Here is a 22,517-nt window from a genome sequence, read left to right on the forward strand (position 1 = left end):
CGACTACCTACAGAATGTAACACAGACAATTAACAACAACTCCTATGTTTATAGATGCTGGAATACGTCTTCTAATCTAGATCCACTAGATATGATGTGATTAATTAATGCCTTGATAAATTGTAATCGATTTTATTGTTTTTCCTTTTATTGAAGTAGTCAAATGTGTATGGTAACCAACCGACATAGTAATTAAATGTCAAATGTAGCTAACATGAAATGTAACTTTTTCACTTTGATGAATCGTATCTACGAAAGAAAGAAGACTTCATTCACTTTTCAACAATGCAAGAATCAATGAATCATTTTTGAAATGCAAATCAAAGAGAATGCAATTTTTTTTTTTGAAAAATGCAACCTAATTTCCTTAAAATCCAAGCCAAAAAATACTTCCACAACAAGCCAAACAAGTTCAAATTATTCTATTTTTTTGTGAAAGTAATCCAAAATTCTTTATCGTAGACACAAGGAATTCTTAATTAGATCACTAAAAGAAGATAGATTCATACAATGAATTTCCAGAAGCAAGAAATTGCCTTTTGATAGATCAATGAAACAAATCAATTACAAAAAGCCTAAATATGTAGAGATAAACAAATTACACAAAAAGACATTTAAACACGACAATCCAAGCTAAGGTTGACTTTTCTATAATGTAAACAGACCCAAGAAATCATAACAAGCAAAATTTTCCAAACCCAAATGGCAAAAATCTTTTTTTTTTTCAAAATTTCTAAGTGTGTTGGGCAGTAATAGCATCATGGGAAGTGGAGTTAAATGCCAATGTGGAAAATGAAGAAATCACAATAGTAGATTGGGAGCCAATAATTCAGGATCCATGCCATACTCGAGGTCGCCAAACATTGTTCAGGCATACCATATAGCAATACTGGGTAATGAAAAACCTTCTGGCTAGGGCAATGATAACTTACAAGGACAGAGAAGAGCCAGAAGGGGATAGGCAAGAAGAACCAAGCTTAAAATATCTCCAGAAGGAAATCCAGTTAGTACAAGTGCAACAATATCATCAAAACCTCTTCTTAAAGAGAATGGAAAAGCAGATCCAGACACTGTTGCAGAGTGAAGCACCCGGGTCAAGTGCGAAAGACTTGGCTCCAGTAGAATCATCAGATGACTGAAGTAGAGATCCAGATAGTTAAATTTTTTTATTATGTCAAATAACATTTACTTTTCAAGCATGAAGTATATAGTAGACATAGTGGCAAATGTAGCCTAGATGATAAGAATTAAACTGTTTAATTTTTGGACAACTTTTGATGCGGATCGGTGGCCAACAGACTTGGTTTCCTGCGGGCAGGTTGAGGTCACTAGAAATATTTTGATAGACATTTTTTACTACTTGTTTATGTAAAATTGATAGAAAAAGGAAGTACTACCAAGCTTACACAATTTTTTTTCTAAGTGTGTCGCAGGTAAGCTATTAACACCAATGCGGTGTCGCTCTGTTGCTAATACTAAACTGCGCAACTGTCGCTCTGCTGCTAAAGAGAAAAGTGCGACACCTGAGAGAAACAAAGAAGAAACAAAAAATGCAGCCACAGATCCAAAAATTTAACTTTTCAAGGATCTAAATACAATCAATCAAGGTAGTGGAAGACAATCAGAGAACACAGGAAGGCATATAGAAGAACAAAACTTTCCCCAGTGGAGTCGCCAATTTGTTAGGCGGACAAATCTTGTCTTGCGGACAAGACAAGATCTCCCTAGACTCAATGACTGAATCTAGTAACAAACAAACAAACTAGTAAATCTTTCCCTAGGTCCATTCTATTGAATCACAAGCAAGAGTAATGGAGTATGAAATCCATACCTTTCAAACGAAATGCTTGATGAAGATCCTTGCTATGGTTTGATGTAACTTCCCAATATTCAAAATCCAGACCTGCAAATACACTAACAAACAAGATTAAAGGCACGTGATATAGAAATGATTCAATACAACCTATGTAGTGATCAAGGAGAGACTAGTACCTAATATCATAACCAATGGACAAGGAAAGTAAACATCCAATATATGAGATCCAATGGACAATATAGTGAGAAAGAAATATTATTTTCTATTATAATTGAATGAAAAGGAGAGATACAACCTAGCCTTGATGTTGACAAATCTCCTTCCAATAGTCTCCAATCCTCCCTTAAGTGACAAACTTCCAGCCTCAAATTGGCAGCATAAGTTTACATATAAAAGTCCACCCCTTCCCCTCTGGTTTGTGCTGAATTTATAGGCCAAGAGGAGAGGGTTAGAGATCCTCTTTCTAAGGATCAGATCCACAAAGAAGGGGATTAGGGTTCCATAATGAGAGGGAATAGATTCATGAGCTATGGGATGAGGCCCAAATAGGTAGGGGCTCGAGTCACACTTTTTGATGGAAGACATAGCATAGGATTGTGCAGGCTAGAATGATTAGAACTGCATTTGCGCAGGTAATGGCTAGGAAAAGTGCGACATTGCTTGAAATGAAGTTTCTGAGCAATGTAATCCAGGATTCTTGTTGTTTTCAGAATGGTTTTGCTTCCAACATTGTAGGGGATTGCTTGCAAGAGTTCATCGGATAGTGAGAGATTTGGATTTGCGGTCATTTGCCTAATAGTGAAAAAATGATGTGTAACAGATAAATCGAAGGCAATGAAACAAAGTGCTAAGGTAACTCAGATTCTATTCCCGGCAAAGGTGGACAAAGGGAAAAATATAAGTGATGAAGATGAGAGCTCAACTTAGAATGATGCTAATTTGAAGGTTAAGCAACAGACTGCTAAAGTGAAGGTTGCTGAGGGCCAAAGCCTTGCTAAAGTTGTGGAGGAAGAGGTAAGGAATAAAAGACACCAATGTTTTGAACCTAGCGAACACCAAACTTCCGATGGTGAATTTTATAACAAGGGACGAGATGAAATTGAATCTCATAAGGCACAGTATGAGACAGATTTGAGGCATGAACTTGACTTTAGTGGGACGGGCAATGTGGATGGTGCAAATGGCTTAGACAAGGAGCACAAGAAAGTTGAAATTGAAGGTGCAGATATTCTTTGGGCTCCATTTCTATCTCCAGATGAAGGATCACCAAGCATTCCCAATGATATTGCAATACTATGTAACAATGCACAACAGAATATCCTGTACCTGAACAAAAACTATCCAATGGCTACTGAGGGTATCAAAATAGTATCTAATCCACTTTTTACTTGGATGAAATCAAAGAAGGTTAACTCCACTGTCCCAGAAAATAGTAGAACTACAGAATCTCAGAACCAGAAGTTGAGAACTTCTCAGAAATCAAGTACTTTGTTAAAAGGAAACCCAAAAGCTACAACAAGAAATAGTATAGATACAAATTCAAAAATCTAAGAAACATGCGACAGAGGTATCTGAAGCTGATAAAGGCAAAATCACGTTACCCAGTTGGATCTGCAAGATCAAATTACACTGTCCCACGACTATTTGTTATGACAATTGACAGAAGCGTTTTTACTGGAGTTCGGCCTGTTGATAATGAAATGGTTGATGGTAGAGATGAGCACCATTGCAAATAATATCATGTCTTCCTCAGTTTCCGAAAAGACACAATTGGTTGTGAGGACTGCTTCAATCCAATCTTCCGGCAAGTCTTTGCGTTCTGAGAGCTTGAGGGTGCATAATCAAATTATAAAGGTTCCCATACAAGTAGCTTAAAAAAATGAGGGCAAGGAAAACACCTATTCTGTTGTTTCCTCAACTGCAATCCCAACCCAACCTTAGAAAGAGGAACCGAACAACGCTGTCTCTGGCATGAGCTTCGGTTTTAGATGTGATGAGAGAGCTAAGAAATGGAAAGCAATGTACTCAAAATTAGAGGAAAAGATCCATGCCAAGGAGTTGGAAAAATACCTATGTTGCATGAGTTTTTGGAAGGTGGGAACGTTGGGAATTTGGGTACGGGTGTCGGGAACGGCTAGAGGTTTCCCCAAAATTTACAGGAAATGGCTAATCGGGAACGGCTAGAGGTTTCCCCAAAATTTACAGGAAATGGCTAATCGGGAACGGTAATATTATATAATAAAAAAAATTAAAAATAAAAAAATAAAAAATATATAATTATATAATAATCAAAATTAATATTAAATCAAAATATTCAAATATTAAAATCAATTTAAATATATAATCTCTCTTATATATAAATATATTCTTTGGGTGTCTCTCTTCCTGAGTCTCTCCCTTTTATATATATAAAATATTAAAATGTCAAGTTCATTATCAGTTCTCTGACACATGACCAGTATTTGAAACAATCTGCCTTAAAAATACAAAGGAACAATTTTACCTATGTTTCTCTAATTATTCTTATGAGAAAAAGTAAAGCGACTCTAATGGTTAAGAATTGACTGCCACATACAATATGCACACAATCTTCTGCGATACATATACATAAACAAAAAAATAAATACTCATCAGCATGACATCCCAGATATCGCCCTTACATTGAGGTGTCACACGCTTCCTTAACCCATCAAGAGATTGCTCCAGTTTCTCAATTAAGGATATCGGTGTTAAGGATGTCTTTGGCCTTTCTTCCTGCGAAGGTTTCAACAAAGCCTCATGTTTTGTGGGCAGTTCAACATATTTGTCTACATGCTTTGTATTCCCCAACCCGAGGGAACCCGGAACTCCAAAAAAAACAGTTTTCAAAGCTCCCGGAACTTTCCCAAGTTCCCATTGCAGCTCCCACAGAAAAGGGAATGTTCCCATACAGTTCCAAAGCTTCCGGGAGCGCAGGAACCACTGGAACGAGTTTCCCACCACTAGAGAGCGGTTCCCGTGTAACAGAGAAAAATACCAATTGCAAGCCAAGTCCAAGGAAGAGCAGGAATCCGAGATCAAGAAGCTTAGGAAAAGTCTGACATTCAAAGCCACACCCATGCCTGAATTTTACCAGAAAGCAACATCTCCAAAGGTTGAAATTGAGAAGATTCTCCCACCCGTGCAAAGTCGCCTAAGCTGGGATGCCAAACTTGTGGTAAAGGGGCTTACTTTAGCCTTGATCAGAATAAATTCATTGGAGCCCTGCAATAGCTCACTGGTGACTGAAGATGAGAATTCAGATAAGGGCTTTGGTAAAGACATTGCTTCTTCAAAGAGGGCTTTGTGGAAATCATTATCCGAGACACCTTACATGCAAAAAAATTCTAAATTGAACTTCAATGAGATCAACTTGAAATAGCAGACTGTAGGCAAGCCAAAAATTAGATCTGCTGTCAGGTCAACTGAAAATAGTAATCTCACTACAGGCAGGGTTCATAATACTTCGTCCAGTGCTTGTAATGAAGATAAAATTAACTCTAAGGCATTTGAACCCATTAAAGGAAAGGTAAATGTTGGACACTCACAGTTTGATAGTGAAATTGCCAACATAATGATCATCAATAATCAACCAAGTGAGTTTGATGAAGGAAGAGTGATTGTACAGGAAAATAAAGTAGTTGAAGACAAAGATGGTACTGAACTTCTAAATGGACATAATGAGATAGTAGAGGTGGAAGTTGATGAAGAGAGAATTGATTGGCAGGCTTTGGAAGCAGTTAAAGAGGAGCAGTGCTCAACCTTTAAATGAGCATGATGAGATTGCAGAAGTCAAGATTGACAGTGATCAACAGAAGGATTCTGATCCTGTTGTTCACACAATTAAAGCTGTGGAAACTGGCTTTATGAAGTTAGCAACATATAAATTACGAGGTTCACTGTTGACTTTTACAAGATTTCCTTAACTGATAATTACTTCCAATGATTCTTAAACCAACTCATCATATACCATATTTATCATTAAGTAATTATACAAAAAAATCATCAACAATAAAACAATAATGACAGCAGAGACAGCCAAACACAAGAGACACAAAATTTATCCTAGGAAAACCCCAAACCAGGGGAAAAACCCAACAACCTTTTCTTAGAGAATTTTTTCCATTCAACAAGGAATACAATCTGAATTTTCTAAATAAACTAAAATCAAACTGACCAGTAACCAACCCAGGTCAAACCTAGTCAAACAACCCTCAATTAGCCTTGAAAATTTGGTCTGTTGTGCCTCAGAAATTTCGGCCTTCCTCAGAGAATTAGGCCTGCCTCAGATTTCGTCCTTCATTCTTCCTCAGATTTGTTGCTCATTAGTCCCAAAAATCTGCCTCAGATAATACGAATTTTGGCATCAGAAGTGATCTGAATTCTTGCTCAAATGGAGAAGATAAATGCCAATAAATAGTGTGGTCGAATGTGCTGAATTGGCGTGTTCCTTCACTGGAGCTGACTTGAATCCAACCTTACATTTGGAGGGGAAATTTATGATTTTAAAATTAATTTTTTCTTCTTATGAAGCCAACTAGTAATCCACATATATATTAATAATTTCTTGATTAATTGGAGGGCTAAATCTTGGTTATGAAGATCGAGCATAGCTACAACATTCGACACTCACATGCCTCTGAATCCAAGAATAATGTAAACAAATTTTCAGCAGATAAAGAAGATCCCATGTAATGGTGCAGATGCAAATGGAATCAAGACTAAAATGACCAGATATCCTAGCCCCTGCCCTGCTAAAATAAAAGGAAATTTGGGCATGACTGATAAGCAGAACATTGATTGTTCCAACTCCTTCAATGGGGTTTCTTCACATCTATGTTGCATGAAACTTCAAAGAACTCGGCGTTTCGGGCTGTACCCATACCCGAAACTCCGAAACTTGGCCGAAACTCGGCCATCATGTGATCATCCATTAGAGTTAATATAGACTTGTTTTTCCTTTTAAATTGTCATTTATGGTCTTATTCCCTTTTTTCTTGTAAGATAATGTGTTATTCACTTATTTATTTATATATATTTTTATATATACATATATGACGTTTCAGTGGACGTTTCGGCCAGTGTTTCCATTTTTGGGAGGTGATGTTTCTAAACGTACCCGTTTCGGAAACTCCAAAATGTTTCGGCGTTTTGTGCAACTTAGCTTCACATCTGAGTGAATCTTTAGAAATCTCTTCTGTTTTAGTCGAGTAGGAACCTCTCATCCAATGGAGTAATGGAAGAAGAAAATCGTAAACAGAATCAAGATCAACAACATTCACAACTTGGAGAGTCTCAAGTTGAATCTATAAAGACACCCATTTTAACACAATTAGTGCAACAATCATGTGGTGGCGTTAATCATAGCAATAGGTCCCTGACAGAGTCATGGAGGAGTCTTATACGCTGCCCTAATGAAGATCGAGCTTCGGTCATGAAGGACTCCTATATGCTGTCCAAGTAAGGTCACATAGCCGCGGTCCTAGGAGACATAACCGCAGCTCTGGAGGAGCCCTAGCTGCAGTTAAATGTGCCCTAGCCGCAGTCAAGGAGGAGGCCTAATTAGCTGTGAAGTGCAGGCCCTAACGCTGTCAAGAAGAGGCTTCTATCCGCAGTTATAATGAGCCCTATTCGCTGTTCAAAGAGGCACTTATACGCTGTCCTAAGGGGCCCTAAATCCGCAGTCTATTGAGCCCTAATTCACAACTAGAGAGTGATCCTATTCCGCAGGATCTAGACCCTAATACACAGCTGCAGGAGGAGACACAATCCGCTGGTCAAAGGCAATCCTAACAGCATCATAAGAAGGCTTAGTTGCAGTCTAGAAGGAGGCCTAATACGCATCCTAACTGCAGTCACCTAGCCACTGTCATAATGCTGTAGGTGACAGCGTGGTCATTTCAGGACTGTTTGGGTATGTTCAAGTTGTTCTTGAACTCGGTATGCTGGGCAGAAGTATCCGCAAAAGGGAGGAGCTAGGGACTACTGCTTAAGGGTTGTTTGGATCATTGTTTGGAGGGACTAAAGCTACAGTCCACTGCTGGGCTAGGGCGCAGGCCATAGCCAGCAGTTGAAGGTCTCTAAGTGTTGCGTTCAGAAAGATAGCAGCCTTATAAGGCAGCGTGTGGTTGGATGGATTGTATGAAAGCTAGCCGCAGTCAATAGGTGGACTGTGGGATATGTTTAGGGTACTGTAGCACACTGAGTTTGTGCCCTAACTAGTGACCAGGTCTGCCATGAAATACATTAATATGAAAGGTGCCAGATTAGCAGCCTTGTCATGATCAGTGAAGCAGCAAAGGAAAGAGAATCTCATTGAAGGAAAGCCTCAGTATTTTGGGTAATTGGTTGAGCTGTTCTAGGCCTATCATCTGCTGCATATCTTCAGTCCTTGTTATCAGATCTGCAACCTCATTGTGTCATCTTCATGGTGAAGATCTCTGATGTCTGATCTCCTATTTTGGCAAGTCAAGTATTGACTTCAAATGTATTTGTACTATCTCTCTCTCTGCTGAACTATTGAAGAATATAAGAAGAATTGATCAAGGGTTTCCCCACATTGGGGTTTGTCCTTGGCTGGTGCCACATCTTGTGTCCTCTTGTCTTGGCTTGTCTTCTGCTGTTTATGTTTATGTTCTATTTGCACTTTACTATCATGCTGATGTGATTGCTAATTTGAATATTGTCATTGGGCTAATATGAAAAATTGAAGTAAATTTCTCTAAGCATAGAACATACCTAAAATTAACATGGTATCAAAGCTGAGGTGAAGACAAATCCCAAGCAAGAGTGAAAGAGCAATCACCGAAGACAGTTGGACAAGGTCAAAGGCTCAATGGGTTCCTCATCCCACTTCCCGGCTGAATTGGAAGAGCAAGAAGTGCTGGATTACGTGAAGGGTAAAATCCTTGAGCCTCCATCAAATGCACCAGCTACTCCAAAGAACAAATACACCAAGGGTGAAGCCGAAGCAAAGAAGATTATCAGAGATTCCATTGACAAGCATCTGGTGGCCTACCTAAACGTCACTTCAATGGAAAGTCCGGATCTAAGGGGGGACAGATGCCTTGCTTGCAATAAGTTTGGCCATTATGCGAGGGAGTGTCCAAATAGAAGGGACACATCACATGATGATGATCACAATCATTCTAGTGGCATCTTCAATGATCAAAGGAATGACAGGTACAATGGCAAAGGAAAAAGGAATGCAGGACATCAAGGAAATGGTCGTCTGTCCAAGAAAGCAAGGAACTCTAGGTATGAAGAATCAAATGTTGTTTCTGATAAGAAAAAGGAGTATTATCTTATATCGGCCCTCTCCACTACCTCTACTCTGGACACTCTGGGAAATTGGCTCATTTAGGGGTGCCTCAAGGCACTTCACCGGATACAAGGAAGCGCTCTCTAATCTGATAGAGAAGGAAACAAATTTGGAGATTATACTTGGAGACGATGCCACCTATCCCGTAAGGGGTGTAGGGAATGTTACATTTAAATTGGATCAGGGTAACTCGATTCATTTACAAGAAATTCTTTATGTCCTTGATCTCAAGAAGAACCTGGTGTCCATTTTGCCAATGGAAGACAAAGGTTACAAGGTGGCATTCATCAATGGAAAGGTACATGTATGGAAAAGGAATTTTAAAGATGCTTTTACTCTTGGGTTCAGGGTTGGCACTTTGTATTAAGTTGCAGCAAGTCCACTGGGGACCATGTCTTGTGGCACATCTCTTCAATGGCAATAGAGGTCTGTCCATCTTCAATGTAAGGCCCTACATGATGTAAGACAGATGGTGACAGGGATGCCTGAATTCAAAGAAGAGCATGAAGGTACATGTTCGAGATGTACCGAAGGAAAACTTAAAAAGGGACCTTTCCCCTCATGTAATAGCAAGACCACAAATGTGGAACAACCCGAGGGGTTTGAGATTCATGATCGAGAATCTCATGTATGCAGGTTGAAGAAAGCTCTCTATGGCTTGAAGCAAGCACCCTAGGATGGGAATGAGAGGATTGATAGCTATCTGATGAAGCTGAGATTCACTAGGAGTGAAGTTGATCCAAACCATTGCTTAAAGCTTGTGGATGATAAACCTCTCATACTGGTACTTAATGTGGATGATCTCTTTCTGACAGGTGCAAACCCTCTCATTTGCAAAAGTAAGAGGGAGTTTGATTCCGGATTTGGAATGGTGGACTGCAAGCCCGTGACTACCTCGATGGAGCTTAACTTTAAGAAGTTGTGTAGTAGTGCTGCCGGACCTGATTTGGGAAATGCCTTTGAGTTTCTTCAACTCATAGTAGCATTGATGTTCTCGGTGAACTACAGTTCGGATATATGTTTTGCAGTTAGCATGTTGAGCCAACATATGGCTAAGCCTCATCACTTACATTGGATTGGTGCCAAGAATCTTCTGAGATATCTTCGGGGCACAATCACTCATGGACTGAGATACACTGCTGGAAATGTGAGGCTACATGGTTATTTCGATACTGATTGGGCAGGCAGTGTGATTGATCACAAAAACACTTCTGAGTGCTGTTTCTCTTTGGGTTCTGCTTCGATATCCTGGATGAGCAAAAAGCAGAAGTCGGTTGCTTTGAGCACCGCTAAGGCCGAATACATAGCTGAGAGTATGGCCTCTTGTGAAGCTGTTTGGTTGTGGAAACTCTTCTATGAGCTGTTTGGACACATGCTGGATACCATCGTGATCTTCTGTGACAACCAGAGTGGGATTCGATTGTTGAGGAATCTCATGTTTTATGATCGCTCCAAGCATATAGAGATCAGGTACCACTTTATCTGGGATATGCTACAACGAGGAGCAATAAGTCTCCATCACATTGGGAGTGATGTGCAGGTCGCCTATATTTTATCGAAGCCCTTGGGAAAGGTCAAATTCTTGACTTTCCGAGAACGACTAGGAGTTGTGAATAGACCCTCTCCTGAGGGTCCTGTATAATATTGAGCTCTGGGAGCTCCAGGGGGCATGGGGTACTTCTTGGAGCGATGAGCAACCATAGGGTGAGTGGTTTAGCCTTCCCCTAGTGGTTTGCTATGTAGGCAGGATGAGTGGTTCATCGTTCTCCTGCTGAGACACAATCATAGGGTGAGTGGTTTAGCCTTCCCCTAGTGATTTGTTGTGTACAGGGTGAGTGGTTCAACCTTCCCCTGGGATACCCCTGGCGACATGTAGGCAGGATGAGTGGTTCATCCTTCTCCTGCTGAGACATCCTACCCATGCAGTCTAGGACTCATGGGAAGTACCTCTCATCTGGCCAATGAGCAGGGAAATGAGGATAGGGACCATAATACTACCGATGGACGCATCGTGTACTACCGTACTCCCTATGCTAGGATGATATTGATCTAGGATCAATTGGAACTGACTTCGAGTCAGTAAGAGTGGTATGAGACGCTCTTTATTTGGAACTGATTTTGGATCAATAAGAGTGGTATGAGACACTCTCTTTATTTGGAACTGATTTCGGATCAGTGAGAGTGGTATGAGACACTCTTTATTTGGAACTGATTTCGGATCAGTAAGAGTGGTATGAGACACTCTCTTTATATGGGACTGACTTCGGGTCAGTAGAGAATGGTATGATACATTCTTGATCACTTCTTCATAGTTCAGTAGAGCAATGCAGTGCAGGGCACTACATTGATGGCAGAGATAGTATGGACTGGCAGATGGATTAGCAGATGGAGTTCTCCCTAGTTGAGAGGGAGTGTTAAAATTGGCAACTAGGGCCAAACTCCATGTGGGTCTTCTTATTTATGGCAGCTGATATTTTTCTTGGATTCCTCTCGTCGAGAGGTGTAGGATTGATCTAAAGATCATCCGATTCCGACATGTATTCATGGAGATATGAATTTATTTGTGTTATGTGACAATTCGTCAAGGTCGACCAGCAACCAAATTACCCCAACCTATCCTCAACGTTTTATTATAAATAGAAGAGGACTTCAAGTCATTTTTTACACACTCATCTCTTGTGATCTCTCTCTTCATTTGTTTGGGTTTTGGTGAAAGAGAGATCTAGAGGGAGTGCCCTAGCCACCGTCATGGAGGAGTCTTATACGCTGCCCTAAAGAGATCAAATCACAGTAATGGAGGAGTCTTATACGCTGCCCTCAAGAGATCAAATCACAGTCATGGAGGAGTCTTATACGCTGCCCTAAAGTGATCAAATCATAGTCATGGAGGACTCTTATACGCTACCCTAATGAAGATCAAGCTTCCGTCATGAGGGACTCCTATACGTTGTCCAAGTAAGGTCACCTAGTCGCTGTCCTAGGAGGAGGCATAGCCGCAGCCTTGGAGGAGCCCTAGTTGTAGTTAGACGTGCCCTAGCCGCAGTCAAGGAGGAGGCCTAATTAGCTGTGAAGTGCAAGCCCTAAACGCTGTCAAGAAGAGGATTCTATCCGCAGTTCTAAAGAGCCCTATTCGTTGTTCAAAGAGGCCCTTATACGCTGTCCTAAGGTGCCCTAAATCCGCAGTCTATTGAGCCCTAATTCACAGCTAGAGAGTGATCCTATTCCGCAGCATCTAGACCCTAATATGCAGCTACAGGAGGAGACACAATCCGCTAGTCAAATGCAGTCCTAACAACATTATAAGAAGGCTTAGTTGCAGTCCAGAAGGAGGCCTAATACGCATCCTAACTGTAGTCACCTAGCCGCTGTCATAATGGATAATGCCACATTGTTGTAGGTGACAGCGTGGTAATTTCAGGACTGCTTGGGTATGTTCACGCTGTTCTTGAACTCGGTATCTGCAAAAGGGAGGAGCTAGGGACTGTTGCTTAAGGGCTGTTTGGATCATTGTTTGGAGGGACTAAAGCTACAGTCCACTGCTAGGCTAGGCCACAGGCCATAGCCAACAGTTGAAGGTCTCTAAGTGTTGCATTCAGAAAGATAACAACCTTATAAGGCAACATGTGGTTGGATGGATTGTATGAAAGCTAGCCGCAGTCAATAGGTGGACGGTGGGATATGTTTAGGGTACTGTAGCACACTGAGTTTGTGCCCTAACTAGTGACTAGGTCTGCCATGAAATACATCAATATGAAAGGTGCCAGATTAGCAACCTTGTCATGATCAATGAAGTAGTAAAGGAAGGAGAATCTCATTGAAGGAAAGCCTTAGTATTTTGGGTAATTGGTTGAGCAGTTCTAGGCCTATCATCTGCTGCATATCTTCAGTCCTCGTTATCCGATTTGCAACCTCATTGTGTCATCTTCATGGTGAAGAACTCTACTATTTGATCTCCTATTTTGGCAAGTCAAGTATTGACTTCAAATGTATTTGTACTATCTCTCTCTCTGTGCTGAACTATTGAAGAATATAAGAAGAATTGATCAAGGGTTTCCCCACATTGGGGTTTGTCCCTGGCTGGTGCCACATCTTGTGTCCTCTTGTCTTGGCTTGCCTTTTGCTGTTTATGTTTATGTTCTATTTGCACTTTACTATCATGGTGATGTGATTGCTAATTTGAATATTGTCATTGGGCTAATATGAAAAATTGAAGTAAATTGCTCTAAGCATAAAACATACCTAAAATTAACATCCTAACATATCCTTTGTCACTTCTCTAGTGCAATGATTTGATCTACTCAACAATTGGGATCTCTTACCCGTGATATGTCCCAGACTAGGGTTTTTGTAGTTACAAATATTCATGGTGGAGGTGAATATGGAGAAGAGCCAGGGACTGTTACATCACTTGTTTTGAACAAAGATGGTTGGATTAGAAGTGACCAAAGGAAAATATATGAGCCAATTGAGAGGTCCTCGTTCTTGAAAGCAGGGGAACACATTGTGCAACACTGATATGAGCTAATTGAGAGGTCCTCGTTCTTGAAAGCAAGGAACACATTGTGTAGCATCTGGACGTACAATTGATTGAGGACAGGCAATGTCAGGAAGGGGGGACTGTAAGTTCCCCTGATTAATTTCCCTAAGGAGGACAAAGTAGCCTATCCAACCTTGGAGCCTATAGTTAATGATAAAGGGGGAAGCCCTTATCCAATGTTTTGGGGAAACATTGGGTAAATTTTGGGTAGCTGGGGAAAAAAGCCAGATTTGGGGGCTAAACTTGTAACCTCTCTCACTAAAATAATGAAGAAGAGCCCCATAAGGAATCTTTAAATATGACAGAGATAGAATCATTTGGATCATCATTGATTTGGATTGGAATATCTCTGTTTCTTTTGAGTTGCAGCTCTGAGGATTTTAAGACCCCTTTTTCCTTGAGTAGTTTCGGTGGAGGTGATACCACCTGAACTAGTTTTCTCTTTTCTCTGTCCTATTCCATTATAATATTTTGGTTTGGTTTGGCAAGCAAGAACACAACTTCTCTATGATTATTTACAGGATCATTAATTTCTGATCAAGAATAGCGAAGGCCTTTCCTGGTCACTAAGGCTTGATTGAAGAAAGCTTGAGGCAACTTTGGAGTAGCGAAGGCCCCTCAAGGTTCTATTTGATTAGTGCAAGGTCCCGAAGGCATCTAATTAAGGCAACGACCCCATTTCCTGACTTGATGTGTGGCAGATCAAGGAACAACACTGTGGCCGAGTTTGACCTTGAGGCTTGTGGATGAAGATTACCTGGATAGAGGTCGTTTTTGGAGCAAGTTAAGGCTTGCTGTGGAAATCTTGCGTCCAAGGTTTACTTCTGAGGTAAGACGTCAAGTTCCAAGTTTACATTAGGGCAATGAGAGTTTCTAGTGCTTACTTGCGGTCAACCCTACTTTTGGGAATTGTTGTGACAAGGAAACTAGTACAAAGGTCATATTGAGATATTGGGAAGTTCGGATCCCCTGAAACAACAAATACCACCTCAGCCATCCGAGATTCGACCAGCCTGTGTAGACCGTGTGGGAGGACTTAGGTGGCAGGCATAACTGTGAGTTCTAGGGCATTCTTCTAACCCAAATGTATTAATTTGGCAGTAAATGATTGACAGGTCTGTGTAGGACAATAGACCGATAGTTAGGGCACCACCAACCCTTAGTAGGCAGAGATCAAGTATATAATCAGTCTGTAAGTTGGTCAAAGAGTTTATAAGGTTATTGTTGTTGATTTCAATTGTAAATACAGAAGTGGATATTTTGTATTGGTAGACAACCATTGTTGGTTACTCGAAACTACTGGTATAGCAGCTCTAGTGGCAGATTGTTATATTGATATACTGTAAAGTTTACTATGTCTGCATCATTCAGTGTTATCGGAACCGAACTCGGTCCGGCAAAACCGGCCGGTCTGATTGGTTTGGAGGCAAACCGATTCGAACCGGAAATGACCGGTTTGATACCGAACCGGTCCGGACTGATTCCGGACCAGTTCTACCAGCTCGCGGGCCGCACGACTAGGCATGCCAAAAAATTGATTTTTTGTTTTGTTTTTTTTTTGGTTTTTTTATTATTATTATTTTTCCTAATTTCTAAACCTAATCTAGCCCCCCCCTAAAGCTATTTAAACACCCCCAGCCCCTCTATTCTACTCACACTATTCATTCGAGTCTCTTGCATTTTTGATGATGATTGATGATGGTTGATTTGATCATTGATTTGCTATAGCTGTAGCTTGTAGCAATGTAGGATGTAGTATAATACTATGATCTAGCATGTTATTTTGGACTATAAAGGCCTTTGCCTGCTTCTTGATGTTTGTAACATTTTTGGTTCAATGATGTTTTGCACTACCTGCTATTTTGGTTATATGCACTATTTCTTGCTATATAAATGAGAACTTTTGCATATTTGTGTGTAAATGGTTTGGATTGATATGGATGTACATGACTATATCTGTATTCTTCTTTAAAATATGAATATTTTATGTGTTTTAGGTAAACCGGTTTTTTTCTAGTTCTGATCGTTTCTCGGTCTAGAAGGTTTTTTGGTTTGATGACCAGTTCCAAAAGGTTTTTCGGTTCGATGACCAGTACTCTATGTTATCTCTGCTTAAAGTTGAAGGAATATTGTGAAAAATTGGTAGTTTATGACTTATGAATTTCACAACCCTAAGGGAAAAAATACCCTAGGGACATTACAATATGGAATATTATAGACACACTATTCAACCCAAGTTTCCCAAGTAGTGCTCCTCCTATAGAGAGGTCCCACTAGACTAGGGTCAGAAACTAACCTCCCTAGTAAAGTGAGAGAACAGGTTTACTGTCAAGATTGGTCAATCCTCCAAATCACCGGTTAATTTGCTGAAGTACTTGCGGAATGATAACCCACCTGGCTGGCTGTCCAAAGCTGAATTTTTTTCTCTTATGGGGTTACCCACATTTTGGTGGGCAACAGGGACAAATCTTACCTTCTACAAATATTATTGCAATTCTTGCAAAACACTAATAATTCGTGGAAAGAGAATGAGAGGAAGAAACCTTAGTTGGAAGCAACACCCATTTTTGAATCTTCCCAAAAGATATTCAACAAAGTACTTTGGGGGGAGATCCCTATCTTCCAACCATGCCCTTAACAAATGAGAATGAATATCCTTTTATGGCTTTCCCTTCCAACTACCATTCGTTAAAATATTATTAAGAAAGAACTAGCAGATCCTTTATCTTTTCCTACGTTAGAAGGATTTAACCTCTCATAAAATATCATTAAAAGGGTTTTGGATGAGGTCTCAAATCCACTTTTCATTTCCACAAGCAAACGCCTTTCTGACAGCATGCATTTATTTTTTATTTGAGAGTTTGATCATGTCAACAATGCCACATGGCATCTCCTCATGCAAAGAGCTTTCCTCCAAATGTGGAAAATGCTATGTTGCACTGGTTTTTGGGATGGGGGAATGGTGGGAGATGGGGGGCCGTGTCCCCGTGACACCTGGTGTGCACCCCAATTTTTTTCTGGGGATGGTAGGTTAGGGACGTCAATAATATATATATATATATATATAGATAGACAGATAGATATATTAAAAGAACATAAAAAATTTAGAATTCAGTATTAACATTTGTAGTTACTCAAGCTTGTAAGTAAAACAGGCTATACTATATAGTATTATGCACAACCCCTACACTTCTCAATTCTGAAAAATCTTGAGCAATTTAAGAAAGGGCTGAGCGAACTCCATTATTGGCTGCTAGACATGAGCAAAATGCAGTTTGGCTTCAGTAAAATTAAGTGAAACCATTTTCAATTTTCCAGTAAGGTCCATGAAGGGTCTATGAGACAGAATTTCTCTCTATAGCATTTTTTCTTTCCCATATTTCTTGTTAATGATGATTATGTTAATTTGTAGACTTTTACGTCAGTGTTGAAAACTACTATAAAATACTTTGGTTATGTAAAGAGATTAGATTCATATTTTAGATTAAGAAGGTGATTGAATAGGAATTTATATGATTGTGCAGTACCTAATTCAAGTCACTACTATCTGATTACTTTCACAATGTTTGAGGTTGGGATGGTGGAATCAATGGACCTGAATGACTCTTGGGAAACCATGTACAATATGTAAAAGCTAAGATGACTCAAAAAATGAGAAGAACAAGAGCAATAACCGTAAGGGTCAGCAATTTGAAATGTTATATTCAATGTTTTCTTGACCTGGAGGCTCTGCTTCTGGTGATTTTGTTGCTAAAAATACAATATGTAAATCACTAGAAACGCAAATTGAAATCCATCATACAAAACTTTTGTGTTGGAATTTATACAGCATATTTAGAATCAGTGCAATCTTAATATAATGGGTGGGAAAAATAATCACATTGTGCTATCATCAATGTCTATGATTCAAAACTGAAGATATATGCTTGAATTATCCTTGAAATTTGCCCAGAAAATCCCTGAAATATGCTGAAAACATCTCTAAAATTTGTTTGGAACATCCCTAAAATATGCTTGGAATGTCTTGGGATGACTAGCAAGTACCCGAGTCTCCATTGAAGTGCCCATCAGTTTGGGAATGTTTCCTAAGGGTCTACAAGTCCTGGAAACGCTGGAGGGTATGCAGATTTTTTTGGGGGGGACAGGTCCCCGTGCAGAATGCTAAGTGGTAAAATTAATTGAAGTACTTATAAACTAGTTTATATTATTTTCAATGGGAAATAACATGAAAGTTTTTCGTTGAATTTTTCAGATGACTTCTTCTGATTATATTTCATTATCTTCATAATAGACATTTGGTGGCATTTTCTAATTGATGGTGGTGGACATGGAAAAACAGTGGATGGAGGATTTCGATGCATTTCAGGCAGCGATAGAAAATGACAAATCCTACACTTCTGACCTCAGTAGAAGCTTGTGTCTTGTACTTGATGAGTTTTATCAAAATCTGCGCTCAGTTGGGGTATCGGCAGTAACAGGTGCTGGAATGGATGAGTTCTTTGCAGCAGTTGAAGCAAGCGCAGATGAGTACATGGAAAACTACAGGTGACTAAACTCCTTTACTAGATTATTTTTCTCGTTGGTATTTTAACTACAAGGATTTAAAATTGTTTGATATTTATTTTTCTGTGCATTGATTACTATATATTTTGTGGTATGCTAATTATGCCATTTTGTTGCTGTCAAGGGTTGATCTCGAGAAGCGACGTGCAGCAAAAGAACGCTTAGAGGAGGAGCGGAAGAAAGCAGACATGGACAAATTGAGAAAAGATTTAGAGGAGACAAGGGGTGAACGGGTTGTTTTGAGCTCTGGTCCACCTAAGGAAGATGACACGGAAGAAGATGAAGATGAGGAGCAAGAGATTTACACTGAAGAGGAAGAAGAGAATGAAGAAGACGATGATGAATACTAATATTTTCACCCAGAATTCTCTTTTGAAACTTTTGTCAGGTGTCATGGCTATCATTTAGCAAAATGCTTGCTAGGACGTGACATTTTTTTGTATGATGTTTTATTTTGCTTCAACGACCATGATAGTTAGAGACTGCAAACTCAATATGTGGATTAAAGCATACATATTTTTTCCATTTTCATCTATAATTTCATTAGCTTTTTAGAGATGAAAATTTTGTCCCTTCGATCGTGCCTTCAGAACTTGTCTTCTTAGAATTCCAGTGTATGAACCTTCTAGGCGGGTAAATTGCCTGATGGCAGAAGTGCTTGTAGAAATTGTCGGCATATCTTATGAAAATCTGTAAGAGTTTTCTTCATTCAAAAGCTAGGTTCCAGTAGTTTATCCTGGTTTCTGTTTTGGCCTGGTAAACTTATTTCCAGCTTAGCATAAACTGGTCCACTATTGAGCTTCTCGTTGCAGTTAACTTGAAGTAGTATGTGCACGTGGACACTTTTCTCATTAATGCTAAACAGAATGTTGCCTTGTGTATCTTTTTGGAAACTGCCACACATTGTTGTTAGCATGAAGCACTATCCTAGGAAGTATTTCAAATTGTATATATATTTTTTTAACACGGTCGATTACTATTGTATTATAAAAACTTCAAGAGAGGAACCAGTCCTGTTACATAAGATGGGAGGAGCGAAGCAGAATGGATCCAAAATGGGTGCGCAGACCCTTGATCCGATTCTTTAGACTTGTGGTTTGAGATTTGGAAGAAATAACGGCTATATTGCCGTATAAACTGTCCTAAAAGAAAGCAGTATTTATAGAACATAAGGTGTTTTACATATCTTGATTCACTGAATCATCAAGCGGAGGCTCTTTTTTCCCATTGAACTTTGTAGAGGCCTCTCCTTGCATACTTTGGGTCATTGTTTTTATGTGATTGATAGCTTCTTCTAGGTGATTGCACTTTTCTTTAAGGCTTTCTATTTCCGCCCTCTGTTTCTTCAGCTTTTTCCTCTTAGATTTGCTGTCTGCCTGAAATTCATCCTTGAGATCATTGAAGTGCTTGACAAATCGGGCAATCATGAAACAATGAGCTTTACACAGAGTGCAGCTGTTATTGGTAATAACACGTTCGAGGGGATTATCAGACATAGCTGACAAGCCTTGAGGAGACTTGGGGATCTTGAGGCAGAGGTTGAAAGAGGAAATACAGAGGTGAGATGAAGGGATGACAGAGGATAAGAAGGAAGGAGACTGGCGGATCGAGAGAAAGGAAAATGTGCTGATCAGAAAGGGGCTCGAGGGTCCACAGAAAGACGGAAAACAAAGAGGAGCCGAGACAGGAGTTCTTCGACAGAGGGAAAAAAGAGAGACTGGGGGGTGTAGACAAGAAAGAGGAGAGATAGGATTATGAGGAGTGAGGTCCGACGGGGAAGGGAGAATCTGCTTCAAATAGATAAAGAGACTGTTAGAGATAAAGAAAATACACTCTCGAAAAACACGATCATTACCGCACCAAGCAGAGCTTGGAAAACTTCTTCGGCTGAGGAGCACTGTGGACGTTCTAGACCGGCTGATATTTGAGCTGTTGACCACCTGAGACGATCTGGAGGGGGCGCAACTGAAGCACGAGCCTTTTCTCTTATGGCAAAGAGAGACTGAAACTCTGGGCTGGAGGAACTGAGATGTTTCATGCTGAATATAAACTAACTCAAGGAGCGGAGCCTCAGTATGCGAATCGGGCAGATCAGAGATTTTCCTGTCCCGAATGTCATTTCGAGAATTCCTTGTGCAGCCAATGTGGATTATGAGTTGACTGATGCCTAACTTCTGTTTATTTTTGTCACGAGACCTATCCCATTCCATAATCCAGTACCGATTTCCCATAGCCCTGCAGATTTCATTGACAGTGCTTTTGATATGATGAAGTACCTTGTCAGAGGGGGAGGATTCATCTGTCTGGTTGCCAGCATTGAGAGGGAAGGCGGAAGTATTGTAGAGATGACTGATGTAGTCTTGATTCACGTGCTCGATTGAGGAGAGAGTCGACTTATGGTATTGGTTTGTCATAGATTTGTTCATTCTCACGAACCTGTCCTATGGGTCTGTTGATAGCCCTGTTGGCTAGTGAATCCGCCTTAGTGTTGTTATTTCTCATAACGTGCTTGTAATGGATGTCCCCCAGCTGATTTGAGTTATCCTTGATCCTGTGCTTGATGCTATTGAGAGCCTGTTTCTTGAATTCTCCCCCTGAAGCCATAGCAGCAATCACAATTGCCGAGTCGCCGATTATGATTAGGTTTTTGACTTGCAGTTTTTTCATAATGCAGATACCTAGAAGGAGGCTGTAGGCCTCCGCCATATTGTTCGTCATGTTTCCCAATCCCCATTCATAAGTGGTAATAACTTGGCCATTTTGGTCTTTGATTATTCCCCCTGCCCCTGCTTGCCCAGGATTATTTTTGGATGCACCATCAAACTGGAGTGTTATTTTCTTTTGCTCTTGTATCCATTGTTCTATGTCTTCTTGTGATCCCCTGAGTTTCCAATTATTCCCCCCCTTGCCTGCGTTTGTTGGAGGCTGCATATTCTTGACATAGTTTAAGTGGAATTTGTTATACCACTCTTCCTCTTCCTTTTGCCAACTGGAGTGGTCAGATTGTGAAACTGAGTTGGCACTTATCATTTCAGCAACTAGGCCCATAGTTTTGGCCAGGGTGCGAGCTGGGTTTGGTTTTTGATTTTTAAAGATGCAGTTGTTCCTGGTAAGCCATATTTGCCAACTAAGAGCTGAAGGGATACATTTCCATAAGCGAGTGATAGTAGTCTTGCCTTTTCTTGTGTGAGGGTAGCTTTTCTCCCAGTATCTGTTGAGGGTTGAGAGCTGGTTGAAGGTTTCTCTAGGTCTCAGAGGACTGCTAATTTGATTCCAGCAGTTTTGAGCAAAAGGACAGTCTATGAAGAGATGCTGACTGCTCTCTGCGCAGAGGCAACAAATTGAGGGGCCATGAATCCCTCTTTTTTTGAGATTTTCGGCAGTGAGAATCTTCCCTTTAAGAAGGATCTAAGCAAAAAATTTAATCCTTGGAAGGCATTTGGTGTTCCATACAGCTGACCGAAGATTCTAGTTACCTATAGTGGGGTTGGAATGGAGGAGTTTATACCCATCTTTTACAGTGAACTGTCCTCCGCTGGGGTCCCAGATGAAGCTATCCCGAGCATCTTTGTTTAAAGGAGCTGATCCCGTTAGAGAAATCTTGAGGTCTGCCCATTGTTTCCTGAGATTAGTTGAGAAGGGGAGATCCCTCCATGCAAACCAACTGTTGTGATCCCAGACTGAGATGTCGAATAAAGAATGCAGATTTTTGGCCTCCATCCATAGTTTCAAAGGACTGAACTGCTGAATGAGGTTTCTTGGTTCCGATCCCAAAATTCTGTCAGTCCAGATATTTATTTCTTTGCCATTTCCAGGTGACTTAGAGATATTATTTTTAATTTGGGGGAGGACTTTTTTTATAAGTTTCCAGACTGAAGTGCAAGGTCTTTCCACTATTACATCAGTGAGGACATTGGAGTGCAGCCCATTGAGGTATTTTCTTTTGAGAGCCTCGACCCACTAGGTACCTTTTCCCGTTAGCATTCTCCACACCAGTTTGAAGCCCATCGCTTTGTTGGTAATGCTTTGGATTTTGATTGCTATGCCCCCTTTTTCGAAAGGGAGGGTAACTTGATCCCATCTGACCAGACTGGATTTTTTTGAATCTTGCTTCCCTCCCTGCCAGAGGAAGCTTCTCATGATTAACTCCAGGTGCTTGTGAGTGCTGGTAGGGGCCAGAGTGACAGCATATTGGTATATGGGGAGAGCTGAGAGGAGAGCTTTTATGAGGGTGGTCCTGCCCGCCAGATTTAGCCACGACA

At 40.3% G+C, this 22,517-nt stretch overlaps 1 protein-coding gene across 1 annotated transcript in view; it reads left to right on the forward strand.

Moving 5' to 3' along the window:
* The window catches only part of LOC149170272 (GPN-loop GTPase QQT2-like), a 97,272-nt gene extending 78,134 nt beyond the window's left edge, over positions 1 to 19,138 (forward strand). The window contains exons 4-5 of the mRNA XM_089428975.1: positions 18,032 to 18,237; positions 18,380 to 19,138. Coding sequence (XP_089285101.1) covers positions 18,032 to 18,237; positions 18,380 to 18,605 — 432 coding nt within the window. The 3' untranslated portion in view covers positions 18,606 to 19,138. The remainder of the gene's footprint in view (positions 1 to 18,031; positions 18,238 to 18,379) is intronic.
* Positions 19,139 to 22,517: the final 3,379 nt, after the last annotated feature.

The sequence above is a fragment of the Pinus tabuliformis genome, chromosome 4_2 (assembly GCF_031772625.1).
Source record: "Pinus tabuliformis cultivar Carrire ecotype Pingquan chromosome 4_2, CPIR1, whole genome shotgun sequence".
Lineage (NCBI taxonomy): Eukaryota > Viridiplantae > Streptophyta > Pinopsida > Pinales > Pinaceae > Pinus > Pinus tabuliformis.